This window comes from Ammospiza nelsoni, chromosome 1 (genome assembly GCF_027579445.1).
Source record: "Ammospiza nelsoni isolate bAmmNel1 chromosome 1, bAmmNel1.pri, whole genome shotgun sequence".
In the NCBI taxonomy this organism is placed as follows: Eukaryota; Metazoa; Chordata; class Aves; order Passeriformes; family Passerellidae; genus Ammospiza; species Ammospiza nelsoni.
The window spans coordinates 145,188,823-145,208,464 of record NC_080633.1 but is presented as its reverse complement, the minus strand read 5'-3'; the positions used below and the strand labels follow the sequence as shown (position 1 = coordinate 145,208,464).

General features: G+C 36.6%; 1 protein-coding gene across 1 annotated transcript in view; it reads left to right on the top strand.

The window, feature by feature from the left end:
- ADCY8 (adenylate cyclase 8) overlaps window positions 1-19,642 on the top strand; it is a 115,676-nt gene that overhangs the window by 59,237 nt on the left and 36,797 nt on the right. Inside the window, 3 exon segments of the mRNA XM_059471660.1 lie at window positions 1,778-1,905; window positions 10,561-10,719; window positions 14,704-14,974. Coding sequence (XP_059327643.1) covers window positions 1,778-1,905; window positions 10,561-10,719; window positions 14,704-14,974 — 558 coding nt within the window.

The following is a 19,642-nucleotide window of genomic DNA, read 5'->3' as shown; positions in this document are numbered from 1 at the left end:
TACTTTCTAGATGTGAAAGCAAACATCACTTATAGTAAGAATCAATTGAATGAGACTTTTAGAAAAGTCCAAGAACTCTAGAATCTGTGGTTTATATCTTCATCTCTGCATTTTGTCTAAACGAGGAACACAGAGAGAAGCTTAAGGAAACCCACTTAATGTTTGACATTCATTGATTTATGCTATTGAGTCCTACCTACTTGTCAATTAACTTTTATGTTTCATAGTTTCACTCTATAGTTAAAAAAAATAGGTGGAAAATGTGGTAACATCAGACCTCTAATTCTTTCCATTGAGGAGGAACAGTTAAAAAAAAAGTTGTTTTGGAGGGGTTTAGAATGTACAATTTCATTTAAAGCAATATGAAAAATTCTTAGTGGTCTTCTGTGGGTCTGCAGAGGGGCTGAAAAGAAGGGGTTGAGGAAAGAGGAGAGTTTCATATGAATTTTGACTTTTTAGAAGTCCGAGTTCAGTCTGGAATTTTGTGTGAAACTTGGGTACCAAAGCATTGCACTTGAAAGGCAAGTGCTGGTTTTAGCTGGAGACTTAACCAAAGCTTCAAACACAGTCAGTTCCTACTGATGGTTTGGGGAGATTTTAGGGTGAATCAGCTTACTTTGGCCACGTGCCCAGAGCAGATCTTACCCTTGCTGGCATCCTTAAGGCTTCAGCTGGCTTCTCAAAAAGCTTTGGGTAAAAGTGTGAGAATTCTGTGTGTCACTCCAGGATTGTGCAAGGATTGTCTGAGGTTGACTACAAACCTTCAATCTTCCTAAGCAAAACCTTGAAGGGAACCCATACTTGATTCCTGGGAGAACCAGCATTCACATTTTCTCCCATATCTTACTTAAATTTTTCTTTTTAAAGGTCTGTTATTGCAGCCTTTACTGATTGATTATTGATACTACACTCAATATTTCAATTATTCTCCATCATAAAAACACTTCCTTGCCACAAGTTGTAATGTTCTCTGTTCCTATGCATTGATTGCCTCAGCAGAACGCATCGGGTAAATTTACAGTAATCTTGGTCTCATATGCTGGTCTGGGAACTGCAAATTTGCAGCAACTCAGATATTTCTGCTCACTAGAAAAGAATCTTCTAAAATAATGGTCAAATTACACAACAATATTTTGCTTCAGTTTCTGATGACACTGTTAATATGTATTTTAGAAATTAAATTCACTATTTGCTCTTAGGGTAAAGGGTGTCTCTAGCTGGATGCCAAACACCATTTCTCCACAGCATGAGTTTGATGCAGGACAGCTTCTTTGAGATCCTTGCTATGCAGATACTTGATCAGCTCCTGTAGCTGTTGGGAATACTTGAGTGTCACTGCAGAAACTTTAGTGGGAAGGGATTTCAGTGGGAAGAAAGAGGTTTTTCATTTATTTCCAGTGTAAAAAGCAGGCAGGAAAACATGCCCTGGAGGTACATAGCCTAAATTGGGTTATTCATTATCTCAGCTGGCATTTCTGAATCCTTGGCCTATGTTCCACCTAGCTCTGATAAAACCTTTCTCCCCATTAGCAAGAACATCTCTGATTAGAATAAAACAAAAATCACAGTAGCCTTTTTTTCTGCAAATGTAAAGGTACTCTATTTCAAAAGTGATATAAATCACAATTATACTAATGACAAGCAGGAAACATCCAGAAAAAAGGTGGGGTGTTGGTTAGTTTTTTAACAATATTTTTTCAACCACTTTTACTTTCGCCTTAACATGCTGAAAAAAATATGCAAATATTTTCTTTCTCTTTGCTACATTTGTGTGTAGGAGCACCATTGTCTCAGAATAAAGATCCTGGGGGATTGTTACTACTGTGTCTCGGGGCTCCCAGAACCTCGCCAGGACCATGCACATTGCTGTGTTGAAATGGGGCTCAGCATGATCAAAACTATCAGGTAATGCCTTTTCCTCCCCCTGATTCATTGTTTCTGGCAGTGTTCTCAACTTCCTACCTGAGAATGTTATCACTAGACAAGCAAGTATTCTGTTGGTTCAAAAATCTCAGCTTTATCACTGTGAAAAGGACAGGACTTTTCTGATCCGTGTAATGCGTGGGAAAAGTTGCTAAAATGATTTTATTAACCTGTGCTGCTTCAGAGATGTAACACAATAGCTGTGTGTGCAACTGAGAGGCTTCACAGTTCTTGGCAGTTCTCACTTTGTACTGTTGTCAGTTTCAAGTGGAGACTGAAGAGGAGGAGTCTGAATTGCTTCCTATAATCCCTTTAACAAAATTAAACCACACTATAAACACAAAATAGACAGCTTTGGTTATCCTTTAGCTTGAAAACTAGCTCATAGACAAACTCATAAGTACTGAGATTTTCCAGATGAACAAATTTTACGTGCTAAATTAGGTTCTTGCTTAAATTCACCAGTACTGGAAGTATTTTAATGGAGGAATGTGTTCCCATCATGTAAATATAATTATGTTGCTGCTAGATTATTGTATTTTGATGCAATTACAATTAATAACAATCATATTTCAGCAGCCTGTGGGTAGAGCTTGTCCAATGAGTTACCATGACATTAGTTGACATCTAGTACTCCAAGAGAGGTTTTGTCCATCTTTTAGAAATTTATGGGTTTTTACTGATACAACATATAAAAAAAAATTTACTGAGCTTATCATAGTCAAATACTTTTTCTGTTGTTTCCTTCCCTAAAATAGTGTTGCCTAACATGAGCATTCTCCCCTTTCCCTGGATGTTTTTCTGTCCAATCTCTTTTTCTGCTTCTTGTCCAGACCTCTTTGCCCATTTTATCTGGGTCTGTCTCATGACATACATCAGACACTTAATGCACACTGCAGCTGCATTACTGAGCTCTTAATAGAGACAGAATTTGACTAAAATTAATTAATGGAAAATGTAACTGAATAATGATTATGCAACAGTGATATCTAAGAAGGCTGGATTCAATTATCACAGGCTAAATGTTGAATAAAGTAATCAATACTTTGCTTCTGGAATCCCCACAGTGAAAGTGAAACATGAATTAGAGAACACAGAGATGAAAAACTCCACCAGCACTGTTAAGATTTTTTGGATACACACATCAAATCTTTGCATTTCCTTGGTAACACCACCTGCAGACAACCCATTGTAAGCTCTCTTTCTTCAGACAGTAAATCTCTCTCCATCTCCTTACACATGTGGAAGTATGTAACATCCTGTGCCCTTCAATGAACAGGGTCTTGAAGGCAGCAATCCAATATTGAAATATTGGAAATATTGGTCTATTTTTAGTATCTTAAATGACAGCTACAGTCAGTCAGAGCCATGACACAAAGTCCATCAGGACTTGGGTCATCCATCACAGACTACTTCAGTTCCGATTACCCCCAATTTATTTGATAATCCCAGTATCTGATTTTCTCTCTATGCAATGAGGATGGTTCTTCCCCCAGGCTTTTCTGTTCAGAGTCTTATGTTGCTTATCTTAATGTGTGTTCACTCAGTTCACAGGGAGGACCAATCCTGCCATGGAATATTAGAAATACTTCTGCCCACATTTCTGAGAAAATTTGGAGTTATCTATATTCTATTAATTAAAATTAAAGAAGTAGATATATGTCTCACAGTTAAGAATTAAAAAATACCCTCTTAATAAAAGTGAGTTTTTTGTCACATTGGTCCCCACAGAATTTTACCATATTTAAAATGTGACAGAAATGACATTTTGATGATTAGAAAATTTTTTATCTTCATGAGAAGATTGCATAAAATAAATATTGTTTTAGTCTAAAATAATAGGGAGATGACCCAAGATATGCAAAACCATCATTCAGATTGGAGAGCTGCATTGAAGTTATACAGACAAACGTTTCTCTCCATTGATATTGGTAATGTTGTACTGACCACTACAACTCTTCTGGTGAGGTAGAACCCAAAAAACCCCTGTGATCTCAGGATACCATGGCTGAATACTCCTTCTATTGTCCTTGATGCCTCCATGGTGAAAGGGAATAGAACAAGAGTGTCGGGTCCATTCATTACACAACGTGTGAAATAAATCTACATGGACAGACTGTCTCACTAGGGACTTTTGAGTGTTTTCATACAGCTCGTATCCATACAGCTAAATTGTTAATATATTGTTAATTGAGAGTCCACAATTTGATTTTAAGCTTGAGTCTTGCAGCTCCATTACTCTTTTTGCAGATGAAAGGAACTGGTTAGAACTCAACAAAATAATTCAAGATCCTTATTTTCCCTGTAATGTTTTTTTTTTTGCATCACCATGCTTTGTTAAAAATTCCATAAAAGAAGCATTATTATTGTTATTCCAATCTGTCTTCTTGTTCTTTGCTCCCTTAACTGTTGAGAACAATTGATGGGTGACTTCTAATCACAGGAAGATGGCATGGAATCTGATATTTACTCCAAAGTAAGGTGGTTTTGCTCCACCACATTTAGGCATGAGAAAAAAATCCATACTCTGTCTCTACTCCAAAAGCCAAAGACCTGTAAATTCTGTTTCCTAAAATCTCCATGACTAGGAGTAGAATGGAAGGGAGATTGTGTGAGACTCTGCTCCTCAAGGACTCACTTTCATACTGTAAAGATGGAAATGGCACAATATATATATAACAGTGGAAATTCAAACAAACCCTTGTGCTGGTATATTTGTTTGGTGAATCAAGGAGTCCTGAGTTGTTTCATTTGTTGGATCATTTCCCACTAAAAGCCATCTGAAAGAGTAACTATTATGACAGAATAAATGGTCCCAGCATGCAATATAGGCTAAACTCCAGAAATTAGATAACAGCTTGTCTTCATTAAAAGTCTGTAATTAAGTACTAATATTAAGGCAAATTCATGAGAGAGAGGAAAAAAAAAGGAAAACTAAAAAAACCCAAACAAATACACAACCAAAAATACCTCAACTGTTTCAGATAACTGACTGCCCTGGCAGGATTCCTGCTTTTAGCATGAAAAAACTGCTTTTATCATAATCTGTTGAATATTAATGGAAATCATGAAGTGATCAATTCCTGTTAAAGAAGTAACTCAGGCAGTAAAAGAGACAGGAATTGTTTTCATATTCCATTATTATAAATTGTTTAATTAAGTAATTATATAATAATATTATTCATCCAGTTCTGGATTCCTTCCATAGATTATTTCTCCTATGATCTACAAGGCTCTTCTTATGATTTACAGAAGAGAGAATGTATTCACAAACCCAAAAACTAAGGTTTAACTTCATTTCTGTGTGGTGTTGGAAAGGGATGTTGTGACATATTCACAAGTTCAACCAGCACTTTTTAGACAGTTCTAAGACTGAATATAGGTTTCTCACTGAGACTTGATCATATTGTCACCTCCACATGTCCTTTCAGCCTTTGACTGAATGGAGAGAATATCAGAATAGATTTTTCTTTCCCTATTTTTGCTGCTGGATGATGATATGAACTAAATCAGGTAGACAGGAATGAGTTCATGCACTTCCGTGACCTCTTTCCTTTGAATGCACCATGAAACACAGTAAAGGACACATTGGAAAAATGGCACAGGACTGTGTATATATACATATATATGTATATGGTTATATATTTTTTTATAACATACTTTTCAAATCAAAAAGCAAACTTCTAATGTGGTCCCTTGTACTGTATTATTTTCCTGCTTCTCAGAGCAGATTGACATAAGAAAGAGGAATACAGCAGTATTAACTCTGCCCATGTAGTTACAGTTTCTGTCTGAACTCAGAGCAAGTCAGTTATATTAGTGACAATATGAAGCTTCTCCAGGTAATAGTTCTGCCTACATTAGATTACAGTTCTAAATCCAAGTTAAACTCATCCTGGTGCCATTTTAAATTGGCTCTTTGGGAAAATATCTACATTAAATTGTAAATTCAACTTGTATAAAGTTCATCTATGAAATGCTACATCCCACAGGTCACATTGCCTGCACTGTACCATTCAAAGTGTTCAGTAGTTTAGTGCATCCTGTTACCAAGCTTTTCTAAAATAATGGATATCTCCTTCATGGGCATGACACAGTTCCCAGAGTCACACTGAAAAGATCAATTACCTCACTTCATCTACTATCCTGTCATGTCAGCATCAAAAAGCTGATATTAATTTCTTCAGGAAAATTCCATAATTCTGTTGAGTCTAACCAAAATGTTCTCTATATAACTGAACCTTATGGTCAAAGGACATTTCAGTTAACAGGAGACACAGGAGATCACCTATCCATCCTTCTGCTCTCAGCAGAGTCAGCTAAAACCCTTACTTACTTCAACCAGAATACATGGACTTTCATATTTCACCTATATGAGGATGATAATGACCATGTCTTGATGGATAAATTGAACAATCCCAGAGAATATTAGTCATCCCTGAGAAAAAGTGGAGCAGACTGGCCAACTCCACTCTTCTGAAGTCACTTTGCTTCCAGAACCAGGCAGTTGAATTCAAATTACCTACTAGAAATGGTCTGGAACAGGATGTGAAAGGGCTTGTTGAGAATTAAAAAGCATTCTGGATTGTTTTAAGTATCTCAAAGCATAGTCAAAACCTTGCACAATTGAACTGGCCAGCACAGAAGCAGCCTGTGTGTCACTCTCAATCTCCAGGGCTGGAATTCCAGGGCACTCTGATTTTTGACAGCTACAGAAAAGGTTGAAAAGGAAATTTCTGACTTTTGGCTCACCTTCTTCATGCAAATAAGAAAGGTTTAATTAACACTATAAAAATGAAATACCCATCAAAGAATGCTGACCAGGAGGAAATGCCAAGATCCAATTAAAATCATTGCAATTTTTTATCTGTGGCTAGACTGAAATGAGATGAATGGCAAAAATAACAAGAGTCACAGTTACCTCATCCTGGATAAGGTATCAAAGCACTTGTGAGGCAAAGAGGGCTGCTTTAGAGATCATCAATAATGCATTTTGTGCGTGCACTTTGTCAATGTCTCTGAAGAAAGCCTGTAAAGTAGTTGAAGAAAATACATTTTTTTTAATTAGAAGCTTCATTAACAGTTGAATAAATTTAAGTGAGAGAAGAAATAGATGTGGAATACCTGAGATTTTGCAAAATGGACTCTCTTAATTTTTTTCTCTACAATTTTTTATCTAGTACATGCTATTATTTCTGACAAATTTTTTTTCTCAACAAGTTAGAATTTCCACTACTGATGAAGATGACCCAGGCTTTGTTATTTCAGGCTTTTTTTTTCTTATACCTGTATGTAAACAAGATCTCCTAAAATATGTGCTAGTCTGGCTGCCAGAGAGTTAGATTTGACCATGATTAAATCCCCTTCTTTACATAATTCAGAAATCTTTTTCAGCCCACATCACTCTCAATTTTAAATAAAAAGAATAACTCCATGACTTCTTACATATTAACAAATTACCTCACTTTTAAACTTTTTTAATCTTTGCAGAGAAATTTTGAAATAAAGCAACCCATTTATTCTTTGTTCAACTTAATATCTTATAACAAAAATTTTATGAAGACTATTCTTTCCACAACAGGTTATCAGCAGTTCTCCTTTCAGTCTTATGTTGCAAATAATGAAGTAATTTGAATGAGACTACATCACTCTTGTGCTTTGATTCATGTCCTGGACAGGGCTGTTAAAATATATTTCAGACTATGCCTGTTACTTCATGCAATCAGGTCCCCTCCTGCAATTATTTTCCCACCTATGCACACAGGAGCTGTGCATGCCAAGAGGATGCAAAGGCAGAGCCCTGCATGTGTCCCAGCACTGCAGCAGGCAAAGAAACAGAATGTCCTCAGCCAGGGGGTGCAGGCAGGAAGCCAAATCCACTCTGACTGCTGGGGAAGAGCTGAGATCAAATATCACCTGAGCAGCACATAAAGAGTTGCTGGGAGACTGTGGGAGACAGATAAGGCAAGGGGGACAGGACCTTGGTTAGTGTCTGCAGTGCACTGCAGGAGGTGGTGTGGACAGCACAGCTCTGTGAGGTTTACGACAAATGCAGAAGTCCCGTGTGGATGATGGAGGATGCCAAAGCCTTCTCAGGCCATCCCCACATTTTTATGACAAAGGAAAAGTTAAATCCAGAAATACTTAGTGGCCACTCTGGAAATAGAGGGGCACATTGCTCAGTTGCAACATGGTTTGTACCTGGTCTCTCCAGGAATACCTGCATGTGTTAGTTCTCATACAAGATACATTTGTATCTGGTATTTACCAGACCCTAATTTACAGTATTTAAAATGAATAGAATAGAATAGAATAGAATAGAATAGAATAGAATAGAATAGAATAGAATAGAATAGAATAGAATAGAATAATAAGCTATTTTAGTTGGAAGGGGCCTGCGGTGACCATCTAGCCCGGCTGCCTGCCAATTCAAAGGTCACCAAAGCTAAAACATGTTAAGCCCATTGTCCAAATGCATCTTGATCATGGGCTTGGGGCATCAATCACCTCAGCAGAGAGCCTGTTTCACTGTTTGGCCACAGTCATGGAGAAGAAATGTTCCCTAATGTCCAAGCTGAACATTCACTGATGGAGCTTTGAGTTATTCCCATACTTTCAGTCACTGGATCCCAGGGAGAGGAGCTCAGCACCTCCCTCTCCCCTTACCCTCCTCAGGAAGCTGTTAGAGAGCAATGAGGTCACACCTCAGCCTCTTCTTCTCTAAACCAGACAAACCTAGAGCCTTCAGCTGCTCATCACAGGACATGACAGTTGGTAAAATAGAAATTAAATTAGTAAAATAGCACATGTGTCTATACATGTATACAGAAAGATTACATAAATAAAGGCTATTAAAACATTTTATTAAACTTAAGCCCTTCTTATTGCTTGTATTTTTCAATGAAAATCTTTTTGTTCAATTATTCCTCTAAATACAATTATCTTTTATTTCAAAATAAGGAAATCAAATGTAAAATGAAAAAATAATTAACTTAGTCTGAACAAAAGAAAAAGGCAGACAGGGGAAAAAATCATGTGAGGAGGTGTGTGACAATCCTTTAACAGTTATGAGTGTCAGTTTAGATATTTTTATAGCATATAAAAATTATTCAAAACACATTAAAATCTCACACTTCTATTAGTTGCTCTCACAACATTTAAAGTGCTTCAATGTGGATGATTTGTTGCATATCCCATCTTCCAGAGACAGATAATTGTTGCATAATTTTGATATTTCGTTTTCTTGCTTGCATACAATGAAGGAATTTGTAAATGAAAACTATAAGCTCTAAGTGTAAGAACAGAGATAAATCTTTTTGAAAGTTTCTTTGTTTATTATTTTATGATTTAGCATTTTAAACCTTTCTCTCTTAGATGAAATATGTTGGTTTCCTGATGTGATGAACAGGTCTTGTAGGCAAACTACTGCACTGAGACATCATATGGCTGCTTTTCTCCAACTTTTCCTAATATTAAGGGAAGGGAAATGATGAATTCCTTCTTTTCAATTTTTCATTTTTGTGCAACTAGTTTCCATTTTAGAACTCTTGGTTTGGTTGGTTTTTTTTCCCTTACAAACTGAGCTGGTGCTCCACTGCTACAATGAAAGCCCAAGTATTGAATGCAGAAAGCAATTTACCCTTTTCTCCTCTGCAGAGGACCTGCCAAGGTCATTACTGATGCATCTGAGGCAGGGGTAGTTAACTTCAGAGCAGTGAAATAGAGCTGTTTATTCCTTCCCTGCTCTGTAGTGTGATCTTGCTGTGCTTCTATTGACTTCAGTGACTGCAGGGAGGAGGCTCTTTACAGACACGCAGCAGGTTTGTAGACCAGCAGTAGCAGTGTGCTTTTCCTATCCTGAACACACAATTTAAAGATTAATGAACACAAGCTCTAAGACTATTTCTGGTGCAAACAGTTATTGTCACACAAACAGAACTAGAAAAGCAGCCTCTTAACAAGTATGCTCATATTTTGTTTATTTTTGAGAGGTGAAATTGTCATCACAACCCCACAGAATGGAAAAAACAGATTTTAAACTCACATGGTTGTCATGACAGTGCAAATGGTGTTCTGACCAAATCTAATTAAAATAATCATTCGACAAAAGGTAACTCTGGAATATCCCAGTCAATAAAATAACATTTTTTAAAAAATTGAAAATAAGTAAAAAATACACAAGAATATAAAAGCATAGACAGGTTTGATGAAAACAGTTCCTGTTCCTGAACTGTCCACATTGTTCCCGACTGTTCCATACTGTTCCAACAGTTCTGTACTGTTCCTGAACCTTTTATAAGGTACCAAGCTAAAGCACTCAGTAAGTCCAACAAAACATTTTCACTCAGATGTCTTTTTCTCTCTCTATCTTTCCCTGTCTGATTGAAATAAGAAGAGTGCCACTGAGCCATGCATGCAATTAAGTGCTTAATGATAACCTGGCTTTTAGAATAATTTTATCACTACTTCTACCTTTGCTGTTTAGAAAGTTCTCTCTTCATTTTACAGGCTAGACTGCACTTTGCAGCTAATTGACATCATATTTTACATCATGCCCTTTTCAAAATTATATAGAAAATTGTGGGATATATTTTCATAAGTCTGGTCTTTTTTCTTTCTTTGTGTTTTGTTTAACAGATATGTCAGATCAAGAACAAAGCACGACATTGACATGAGAATAGGGATTCATTCTGGATCTGTTCTGTGCGGAGTGCTGGGCCTGAGGAAGTGGCAGTTTGATGTCTGGTCATGGGACGTGGATATTGCAAACAAACTCGAGTCAGGTGGAATTCCTGGGTAAGGCAAAGTGTATTTGGCACAGTCAGAAAACATTGCCAGAACATTGGACTGTTAATCTTGCCAAGAGATTAACTCTTTTACATCCTTCCATCAACTGTGACCTTTTTTTTTGCTATTTTGCAGTTGGAAAGGATTAGTGAGGCTATAGCCAAAAAAGGTAGAAATGGTCTGCTTGTAGAGCCATTTGAAAAGACAAGACAAAAATATTTATTTTTCTTTGTTATCCTGATTTTCTCAAAAAGGTCCATCTTTTGTTTTCAGCCCTCATAGTCCTCAGAGGTAGCTCAAATTTCCCAGTTAGATGTCGACCATTCATGAGATTTTCCAAGCTTCTCTCACCTTTTTCATTCAAATGATACTATGAGGTACAAAGCTATAATTTGTTCTATTTTATAATGCACAAACTGTGGGAAGAAATTATATTTTCCTGGGTCAATAGTCTAATAGCAAGTTGTTATGAACAGCAGGATCTCTGTTAATATAATTTGTCAAAATAATTTAATGCTTTAGTAGATGTTTTGAGATATTTATCTTAACCTGTCTATATGTGAAAATGCATGGTTTTCCACTAAAAAAAGCCTGGTTTCTTTCTTTATCTGAGTGTCTGATGTGGCTGATTCACCTGAAAGTTGAATGTTATTTCTGCTTGATATGGCCTATATATCCTGTTAGTTTGGAAGCTACAAATCCTAGATTTGAACAGTTGTGATTGCAGGAATCTTCTGTTCACTTTCAGTCCCACCTGCCATAGATGAAAAATGTAGAAAAGATCACCTAGACAATTCCAATTTTAGCCATAGAATTTGGAAGCAATATCAGCAGACATCTTTATGTGGAAAAAATCTAAATGGTGCTGTCACCTTGAATGACAGAGATTTTAAGTCATCAAAACTGAGTCATGTGCTGTCCTCCCTACACACACATCAGGATCTGTCAGAGCTGTCATGTTCCCAGGAAATTGGAAGGAAATTTTCTTCATATATTGCAAATGCAGGCCCCTTCCACATTTCTACATAGTAAACCTTTATTCTAATATATCTTCTTGGAATTAGCAGAAAATGAAATTCTGTATGCTTTCAGAACAACTTCTGTACTCTGCATATGTCACCCATGTGTAAAATTTCAGAAAAAATTTCATTGTCTGCTGCTTATCCCATGTGATAGGCCAGATGACTAAGAGGATGCTTTGTTCACATGAGCAAATTAATAATCTAAGTTTCACCATTCACACCTGCAAAAAGCAGAGTCTATTGCTGTTAATGTGTGCAAGTTGTATGGCTATTAATGAATAACCCAGAAAATGCACAGATAAAATGCTGCAGATAAAATGCCTGGCAGGTTTTCAGTCTGCCAGAGCAGAGTGATTTCCTGGATACCAGTGTGCCAGCAGAACAAAGCCTGTGTGTGACAGTAATGAACCAAGTCCCTCAGAATAGTGATTTACATCAGAGTTTCCTAGTGTGCAGAGCAGATTAATTAGATCAGTTAAATTCATTTCAGCCTCACCTTACTTCTCCCTGCCACTAGCACCCAAATCCCCCTGCTTATTGCAATACTGAGGTCATTCCCTTTCCTAGAGCAGCTTCACCAGGAAAGCTGCCCTGGGGTTGTGAGCGGTGCTGCTCTCAGGGTGTGAAACAAGGGCAAAGATGAACTGCAGCATTTTCCTGAGGGCATAGTGGAGGGAGGCAGCTGAGGATGGGAAATGTCCTTTTACCCATCCTGAGAGCAGGAAAGGGGCTCTGCTCTCCCCCTGAATGCCTGTGTGTGCCCCTGAACCCCATCCACCTTGGGAGATGCAGGGAGAGATTGCACCTGACAGAAGGAGCATAACCCCAGACCAGCTGCCATGGGGAAGGCTCTTAGGAGCACTGAGAAAAAAATGGCAATTTCCAGTTTTCTGAGAGTAAAAAAATGTGTCCACAGCACCTGAGAAGGAAATCTTGTGATCTTGTAGTCAGTGACATTCTTCTGCCAGGATTCCATTTTCTAATAGTTTTTACTTAGTGTATGTAGTTATTACTCTGCAGTAGTGAATTGCATAAATCCTAGGTAATAATTAATTTTCAATGACAGGTATCATCTAACACTGCAGGCCTGATGTGCTTTCAAGAGTAAGTCAGGCAATATTTTTTGACTTCAATACTCAGGTTCCCAGTGTACTGTATTTGTAGAAAATTAAAAGATATCTCTTCACATTTTAAGTTTTTTTAAGCAAGCAGTACAAAACATGAAGCCAGAAAATACTTATAATCTGCCAACTATTTATTAATGCCTGACCCATTTAAGGATATCACGTTAATAGCTATCTCCATACTCTGGTAAAGCTGTTATCATATCCATCACAAAATCCATATTTCAAGGCTTTATTTCCTAAATTATATTAGTTGAATCTAAAGAGAGAGATAGTCACCTTGGCAACAAGTGTATCACTTTCTCTTTCTTTTTTCTTTTTTTTCTTTAGTTTCTTTAGATTGGTACTTTACTTAAATCAATTTAGCCTTTTTGGATTTCTTAGGGCTAGGAATTTCATCATCTTTCTGAGAGGTCAAATGCTTTGCTGTTTCAGTCCTGGAAAAAAGTTGCTTGTATTTGAAAGACATTTTTACTGGGTTTTATAATGAGTTTTACTGATTTTTCACTACAAAATAGTACTAATCTCTGTGATTATTATAACAGCATGACTTTAGAAAGAGAAAGCTGTACAAAACCTGGGAAGAACCAGGGAATTTGAGACAGCTTAAAAATGACTGGTATACAAATTTTTGATTTTTTAATTAAATATTGATATTGAGTGCTCCACATGGACAGTTTGTGCCAAGTTGTGATACTCCTGGGCACTTCACACTGCTTAAATACAACCAGGACTTTTTTTTCTAGCAATGCATATACATGATATATGACCTTACAGTCTTTTATTCCATCATAGTATTATGCAGTTTAATTCTGTATTTGCATCCTTTGAGTTACAGAAGGAATTCCCAAGGGACTTGCTAGGATCATTTCATTCACAGGAAGAAGCCAAATTGTGGTGCCTGAGAAAAGCAATGTAGCTATGTGTCATCAAGAAAGGATCAAGAATTTCAGCTCACTCTAAATATTAGGAGTCTGTAATGCAAGTCTGTCTTTCAGAAAGTGACATACACTCGAAGTTTAAAAAATCAGCTGGTTTAAAGTCACTACAACTATTTTATTTGGGCCAGATAAATGCCTAATGAGCAACTCTCACTTGATTCATGATGCTGCATTGTAGAGTATAGCATAGCCAACCACGTTGATGTTCTCTAGATGTGTCTGCAATTCTCCTACATGCAGGAACATGAAGATTCCTTAAAAATGGTTTGGATAGAAGACATCCAAATTTCTATCATACCACTGCAAAATTTGAGTTCTTTTGGATATGATCTCTTATATTCAACTTCACTTGGGCCAAAGCTTACAGAACTCATTGCCTGGTCTTAATAGAAATCATTGTGTTGCTTGCCTTTGCATAGTTCTCCTATTTCCCTCATTCACTTCAGGTGCAATTGGACCACTAATTTCAAATGTTTAGGCTACCTCAGGAAACTGAAGGAAATTAAAGACCTTCACATAAACTGCTCCAATGCCTACCATTTATTTTTCTCTCAACATACTTCCCTGAAGTAAAATTTTCTTTCACTCAGAATAGCATTTTACTTGGGAAGGTCCCCCATTAAACTATTAACTATGAGCAAAGGTATCAGGTGTGGATGTTAAAGTGTTTTTCCTGTGACAGGACTTTGTGCATTAATGACATCTTATTAATGTAAACATATTTTGAGGTTATTTGACCACAAATAAAGCTCATGTTTTTAAATGCACTACTTAATTTTCATTGTTTGCAATATAAAACCTTGTGTTTATGCATGATGTTAAACAATATAGAGTTCAAAACTTCCTTCTAACATATGCATAGTAGAGCACAATCAGTATTTGCTACTACTTATTTCACCTATGCAGGAGGATTCACATCTCCAAAGCCACTCTGGACTGCCTGAACGGGGATTATAAAGTTGAAGAAGGGCACGGCAAAGAGCGCAATGAATTCCTGAGGAAACATAACATTGAGACTTATTTAATTAAACAGCCTGAGGAGAGTCTGTTGACTTTACCTGAAGATATTGTGAAAGAGGCTGTCAGCTCCTCTGACAGGAGAAACAGTGGAGCTACATTTACAGAGGGATCCTGGAGCCCTGAACTCCCATTTGATAACATAGTGGGAAAACAAAACGTAAGTCAAACTTCCTTTAATGTCACTGAGATGAATGCATGATTGAGTGCACTTCAACAATGGAGGCCTCAGAGGAGGAAACTTCATCTCTAACCTTTATTCTAACATGTACTGTAACAGCAGAGGATTGAACAAATCGTTTCAAGGCAGAAAAATCATGTATCTAAACTGGGAAAATGCCAGTGAAGCAGAGATTTTGGGTTCACTGTTTTGTTTTTTTTTTCTTTTTCCCAACTGAAATTAAATGCTGCATGGCTTAGTTTTAATTGAACCACTCCACAAAATAATTAAAAATAAATCTAATGTTACTAAACTATTGGAACATTCTAGTGAGAGTGTTTATCTCATTGCATAGCTTCAATGTAGGGCCATCAAATTAAAAGGATGAGGGAAAGGGCATTTTCCCAGGGGAACACATAAAGTAGTTTACTGACATATGAGGGAAGGAAACAAAAAACACCTTGTGAAATCAGGTTCTTAATGTCTCACTTTTTAAACAAAAAATATTAAAAACTCATATTCTAAGAGACAATTAAAGTTCGCTAGCAGATGAGTTAGACTTTAAGGACATCTGTAGCTCAATAGAAATATGAAATTATAGCAACTTCTCCTGATCAGATATTTTCCAAAATCACTGCATGGCTGATTGCAGCAGCCTGGGAACCAACAATCCTTGTATGGTAAAAAAAAATCATTATTGTTTAGAGGAACTAAAGATGCAAAGGTTAAAATGCCCTCAGACTCCACTCTTCCCACTGCACTTGGAGGATTGATGAGTCTTTATAACCCCCGGTCAGCTGAAGTTTACCTTCATTTTCTTTGAGGGATCTGTAATGACATGATAGATCCTCTCTTCTGCTGCACACCCTTATTCCTACTTGTCTGAACTGTCTGTTGAACATTGTTGTGTGGAGGTCTTGCTTTTGTCAACCGTCTTCTGCTTCTTACAAATGTGCTCAGAAGTGATAAAATCTCACAATCAGTCAGCCCACAGCAGTAGCTTCATCTCTTCAAACTGAATTGGAGCATGGCACAGTTTGCTGTTATATAAAACACCTGTTTTATATGTGTTCTGTACATCTGTGCATCTGCATGTACACTGCCTTACAGTATTCTCTGTATTTTGTTGACCTGTCTCTATATTGTCACTTCATTAGGAATAGAGATATGGGTGCATGCTGCTGTCAATATCTTGTGATCTCTCTCTATATCTTTCCCTTTAAGATATTCCAATTTCTGTAGTCCAAAGAAATCTGGGCAGGGTAGGCTTTCATTTTTTTGGTCATTTTTCCCAGCTAAACCTGATCTTGATGTTAACAAAGAGAAATAAAAAAAATAAAGGATTATTTTTTTATCCATTTTTATCCAATTATTGAACAACTCCTAGTACTAGTAAAAAGGACTTGAAAGTAATTGAAGTAGGCATAGCTTAACAGCTTCTTTAAAACTTTTTTTTTTTCTTATGGCAATAAACAATCTACTTTTAGAACAGTTTCTCACAGGTTTTTTTAAAGAATTTGAAGTGGTGTTGGGAAAAGCTGTAATTTTATATTACACAGTTTAACAATAAGCCTTTTGGTGGAGACAGGATTTTAAAAATCTGATGTTCCATGTATGATTCAATTATTATGTAATTTTTAATTTACAGTTGAGACAATAGGCAGTATTGCTCATAAATAATGTATTTTAGCTAAAAAATTCAGATGATGGATTTAAATTATACTAGGATGTAGTAGCATTTTCCAGAGGTGTGTCAGTCTTGGACAGAATAAGCATTTAATAACACTAATTAAGCAGCTTAAAGGTCACTGTTAGCAGCAGGCTTTGAGAATTGTAGAAGCAGCAACCCAACAGTGAATCACTCTCTATGTTTGAATATTTGCCAATTGAATTTAAATTATTTCTTTACCCAATATAAATTACAACAAAATTTGAGCAATTGATCACATGTATCTTACTTTTAACTCTAGTTATGTTAGGAAGCATGTGAAAAGAAATCTCTAGGGTATTCTTAAGCTAAACTCAATTTATCCCAACACACACTCATTACCTTGAACTGGTGTTCTATGAACAGCCTGAATCAGTGAATTGTAGATGTGTTTGTGTGAGTAAGAAACAAATAACCACTTTTTATGTAGGCAGTCACAGATATTAGCAAAAACTACACCTATAGCCCAGTTATCACTATGTGCCCTTGCTTTGATTGTGAGGTAAGCCAAGAGTGCAAGTTCTTGTCTGAAATTTTGACATGCCAAATATAAATGGAGGTTTCTGGTAGTGAAACAAGTGTCTAGGCTTCTTTCTTAAAGCAAAGAAAATTGGACAGAAATTATTTTATTTCAAGAGAGAAAAGACCTCCTCATCTAGAATGAATTAATGACTGTTGGATTTCTTCCATGTACCTTAGAAAAGGAGTAGCTGAAAGCATAACATGGTCACTGGATGTGCTGGTGGAGGCACCTGATGGTCCTGTCAGGATGTGAATTAGGAAAAACAGCATATTAAAATGTCTGTATTCTATAGGTGTACCTTAGTAGTGGTTGTAGTAAAGCTTAATAGTGAGCATAGAAACTATACTAAAAGACTGCCAAGATGACAGACAAGTCTAAAGAAAAGGGTGGAAATCAGTTCAAAGCCAAGGTACCCGTGTGTTGCAGCTGCCCCATTGTTATTATTGTTGTTATTTCTGTGCTGAGGTGCCCCAGCACTCCCCAGCTGTGCTCACCACTGACCAGTGGTACCATGGTGTCCCTGTGTCTTGTTCCACATTTTCTGGCTCCTGACTATTGTCCAGTCCCCAAAGCATCTCTGCTGACCACAGCTACATGTGATTGGGCAACTGAAAGTATCTGGAGTGTGTATTGGAAGAAACAGAAGTTTAGACGCCGAGCAGGTAGACACCAAACTTGTACACACCCTCATTTAGGTGTCTTCCTCTTGAGGTAAATCCTACCTCCAACCTGTCTTTTTAAGCATGTGACCTTTTATTTTCCTATTTCCTTCCAAAACATGATGCTCACAGTATAAAAAAAGTAATTCAAAACCTTCCTAAGATTTTCTAAATAACACAGATTAAAAATTTCCATTCTTGTTGAGAACTGTGTGCTTGGACTTTTTTACAGGAAAACTTCCCAGAAAGGAATTAAAACTAATCTTTTAAAGTCTCTATAAAATTTGTCTAAAGTTGGAAGTTTATTATTTTTGTTTGTTTTAATTAATCTTTCAGTTTCAGATGCAAGTTTGGCTAGGGTTTGTTGTTTTGTTGGGGTTTTTTTTAAAGAATTTTGTGTTTGTTCCTGTATGATCAATGGTTATTGTCAGCATCAGAAAACTTCAAAAGCCCATTGGAGAATTCATAACTGTGTCTTCCATAGAGCTGCTCACAATAGTGAAGGAGAGATAATAGGAAGAGTCAATATTTCTTTGTGTTTGCATAAAGAAGTCTTAAAAGATGCAGAGCAAAGAGGGGGATAAGAGAAAAAATATGGTTAGGATTTATTCTTTAGACAATAATTTGCATGATGTTTTTTCATTGCTTTTATATCTAAACACAGGAAGCAGTTTTCTTAAGTATGTGCATGTATATGAGGGAGAGAAAATGATGAAACAAAAATATGAATTTCCTTGTTATATTGTGAATATAAATGCAAATTCAGAGTCTATTTTTGCAAAATACTGCAGGCACCATGGCCATAGTGGTGATATGTCATGTTCATCTACCATGAGATGTAAAACACTTCATACATTCAGCAAGGAGACAAGCCTTCATATCAATCACAGCTTAAAATTGAATTTTAACCAAAATATAGTTGCTTAACAGGATGAACTGAGATTATTTTCCTTGTATAAATAAAACAAAATGCTCATCAAAAACATTAGGGATGTTCTCCACCCTTATTTCCAGCACAGAAACAGAAATACAATGTAATTCTGAGGAATCAATTTACACACCACCATCTGATGTGATCTTATCCTTTAACAGGGTCTTCAGACACATTCATGCCCTTTCAGACACCACAAATAGATAAAAGCTTTTCTTCCTAGCTCAGTTTAAAAGAGATAGGAGTACTTAAACTAAAGTAGTGTCACAGTGTGTAATAATATAGCATTTATCCACTTGCCTTGATTGTTTCTTCCCAGGTCAAGATATGAGTTCAGACATATCTGAAACCTGAGCATGAGAAAAGTTTCTTTTATACTGTGTTTTTCTCCTAATGTTGATAATAGTGATTTGCTAGACAGGAGAAGGGAGGATTCAAGTTGAGTGTCATCCCAAACCTTCTCTACTGAAGCCCTTTATCTACTAAACAAACAGGAAAACTGCTTTTCACTTTGAAACAGAGAGAAAATTTTCTGCCTGTATTTTGGGATCTTAAATTACTGTTAATAAGATGGAATATGAAATACTATCTGTGACTACAGAGTCCATAGACTTGATTCTAGGATTGTAAGGGAAGTTGTCACCTGGGCTTTGGCAGTGGGTACTTGAGACCCTTCCTGTGTTTTAATGTGCTGCCCAGATTCATTATAATATGTTTGTTTACTATAGTTTGAATATTAACAAGGGAAACCTGCCTATAGCATTTGCCCAATGTAATCCTGTGATAAAAAAGAATTTGTATCCGAAAATTATTTTGTATCACCCCTGGCTTTTCAGGGGCATCTGGT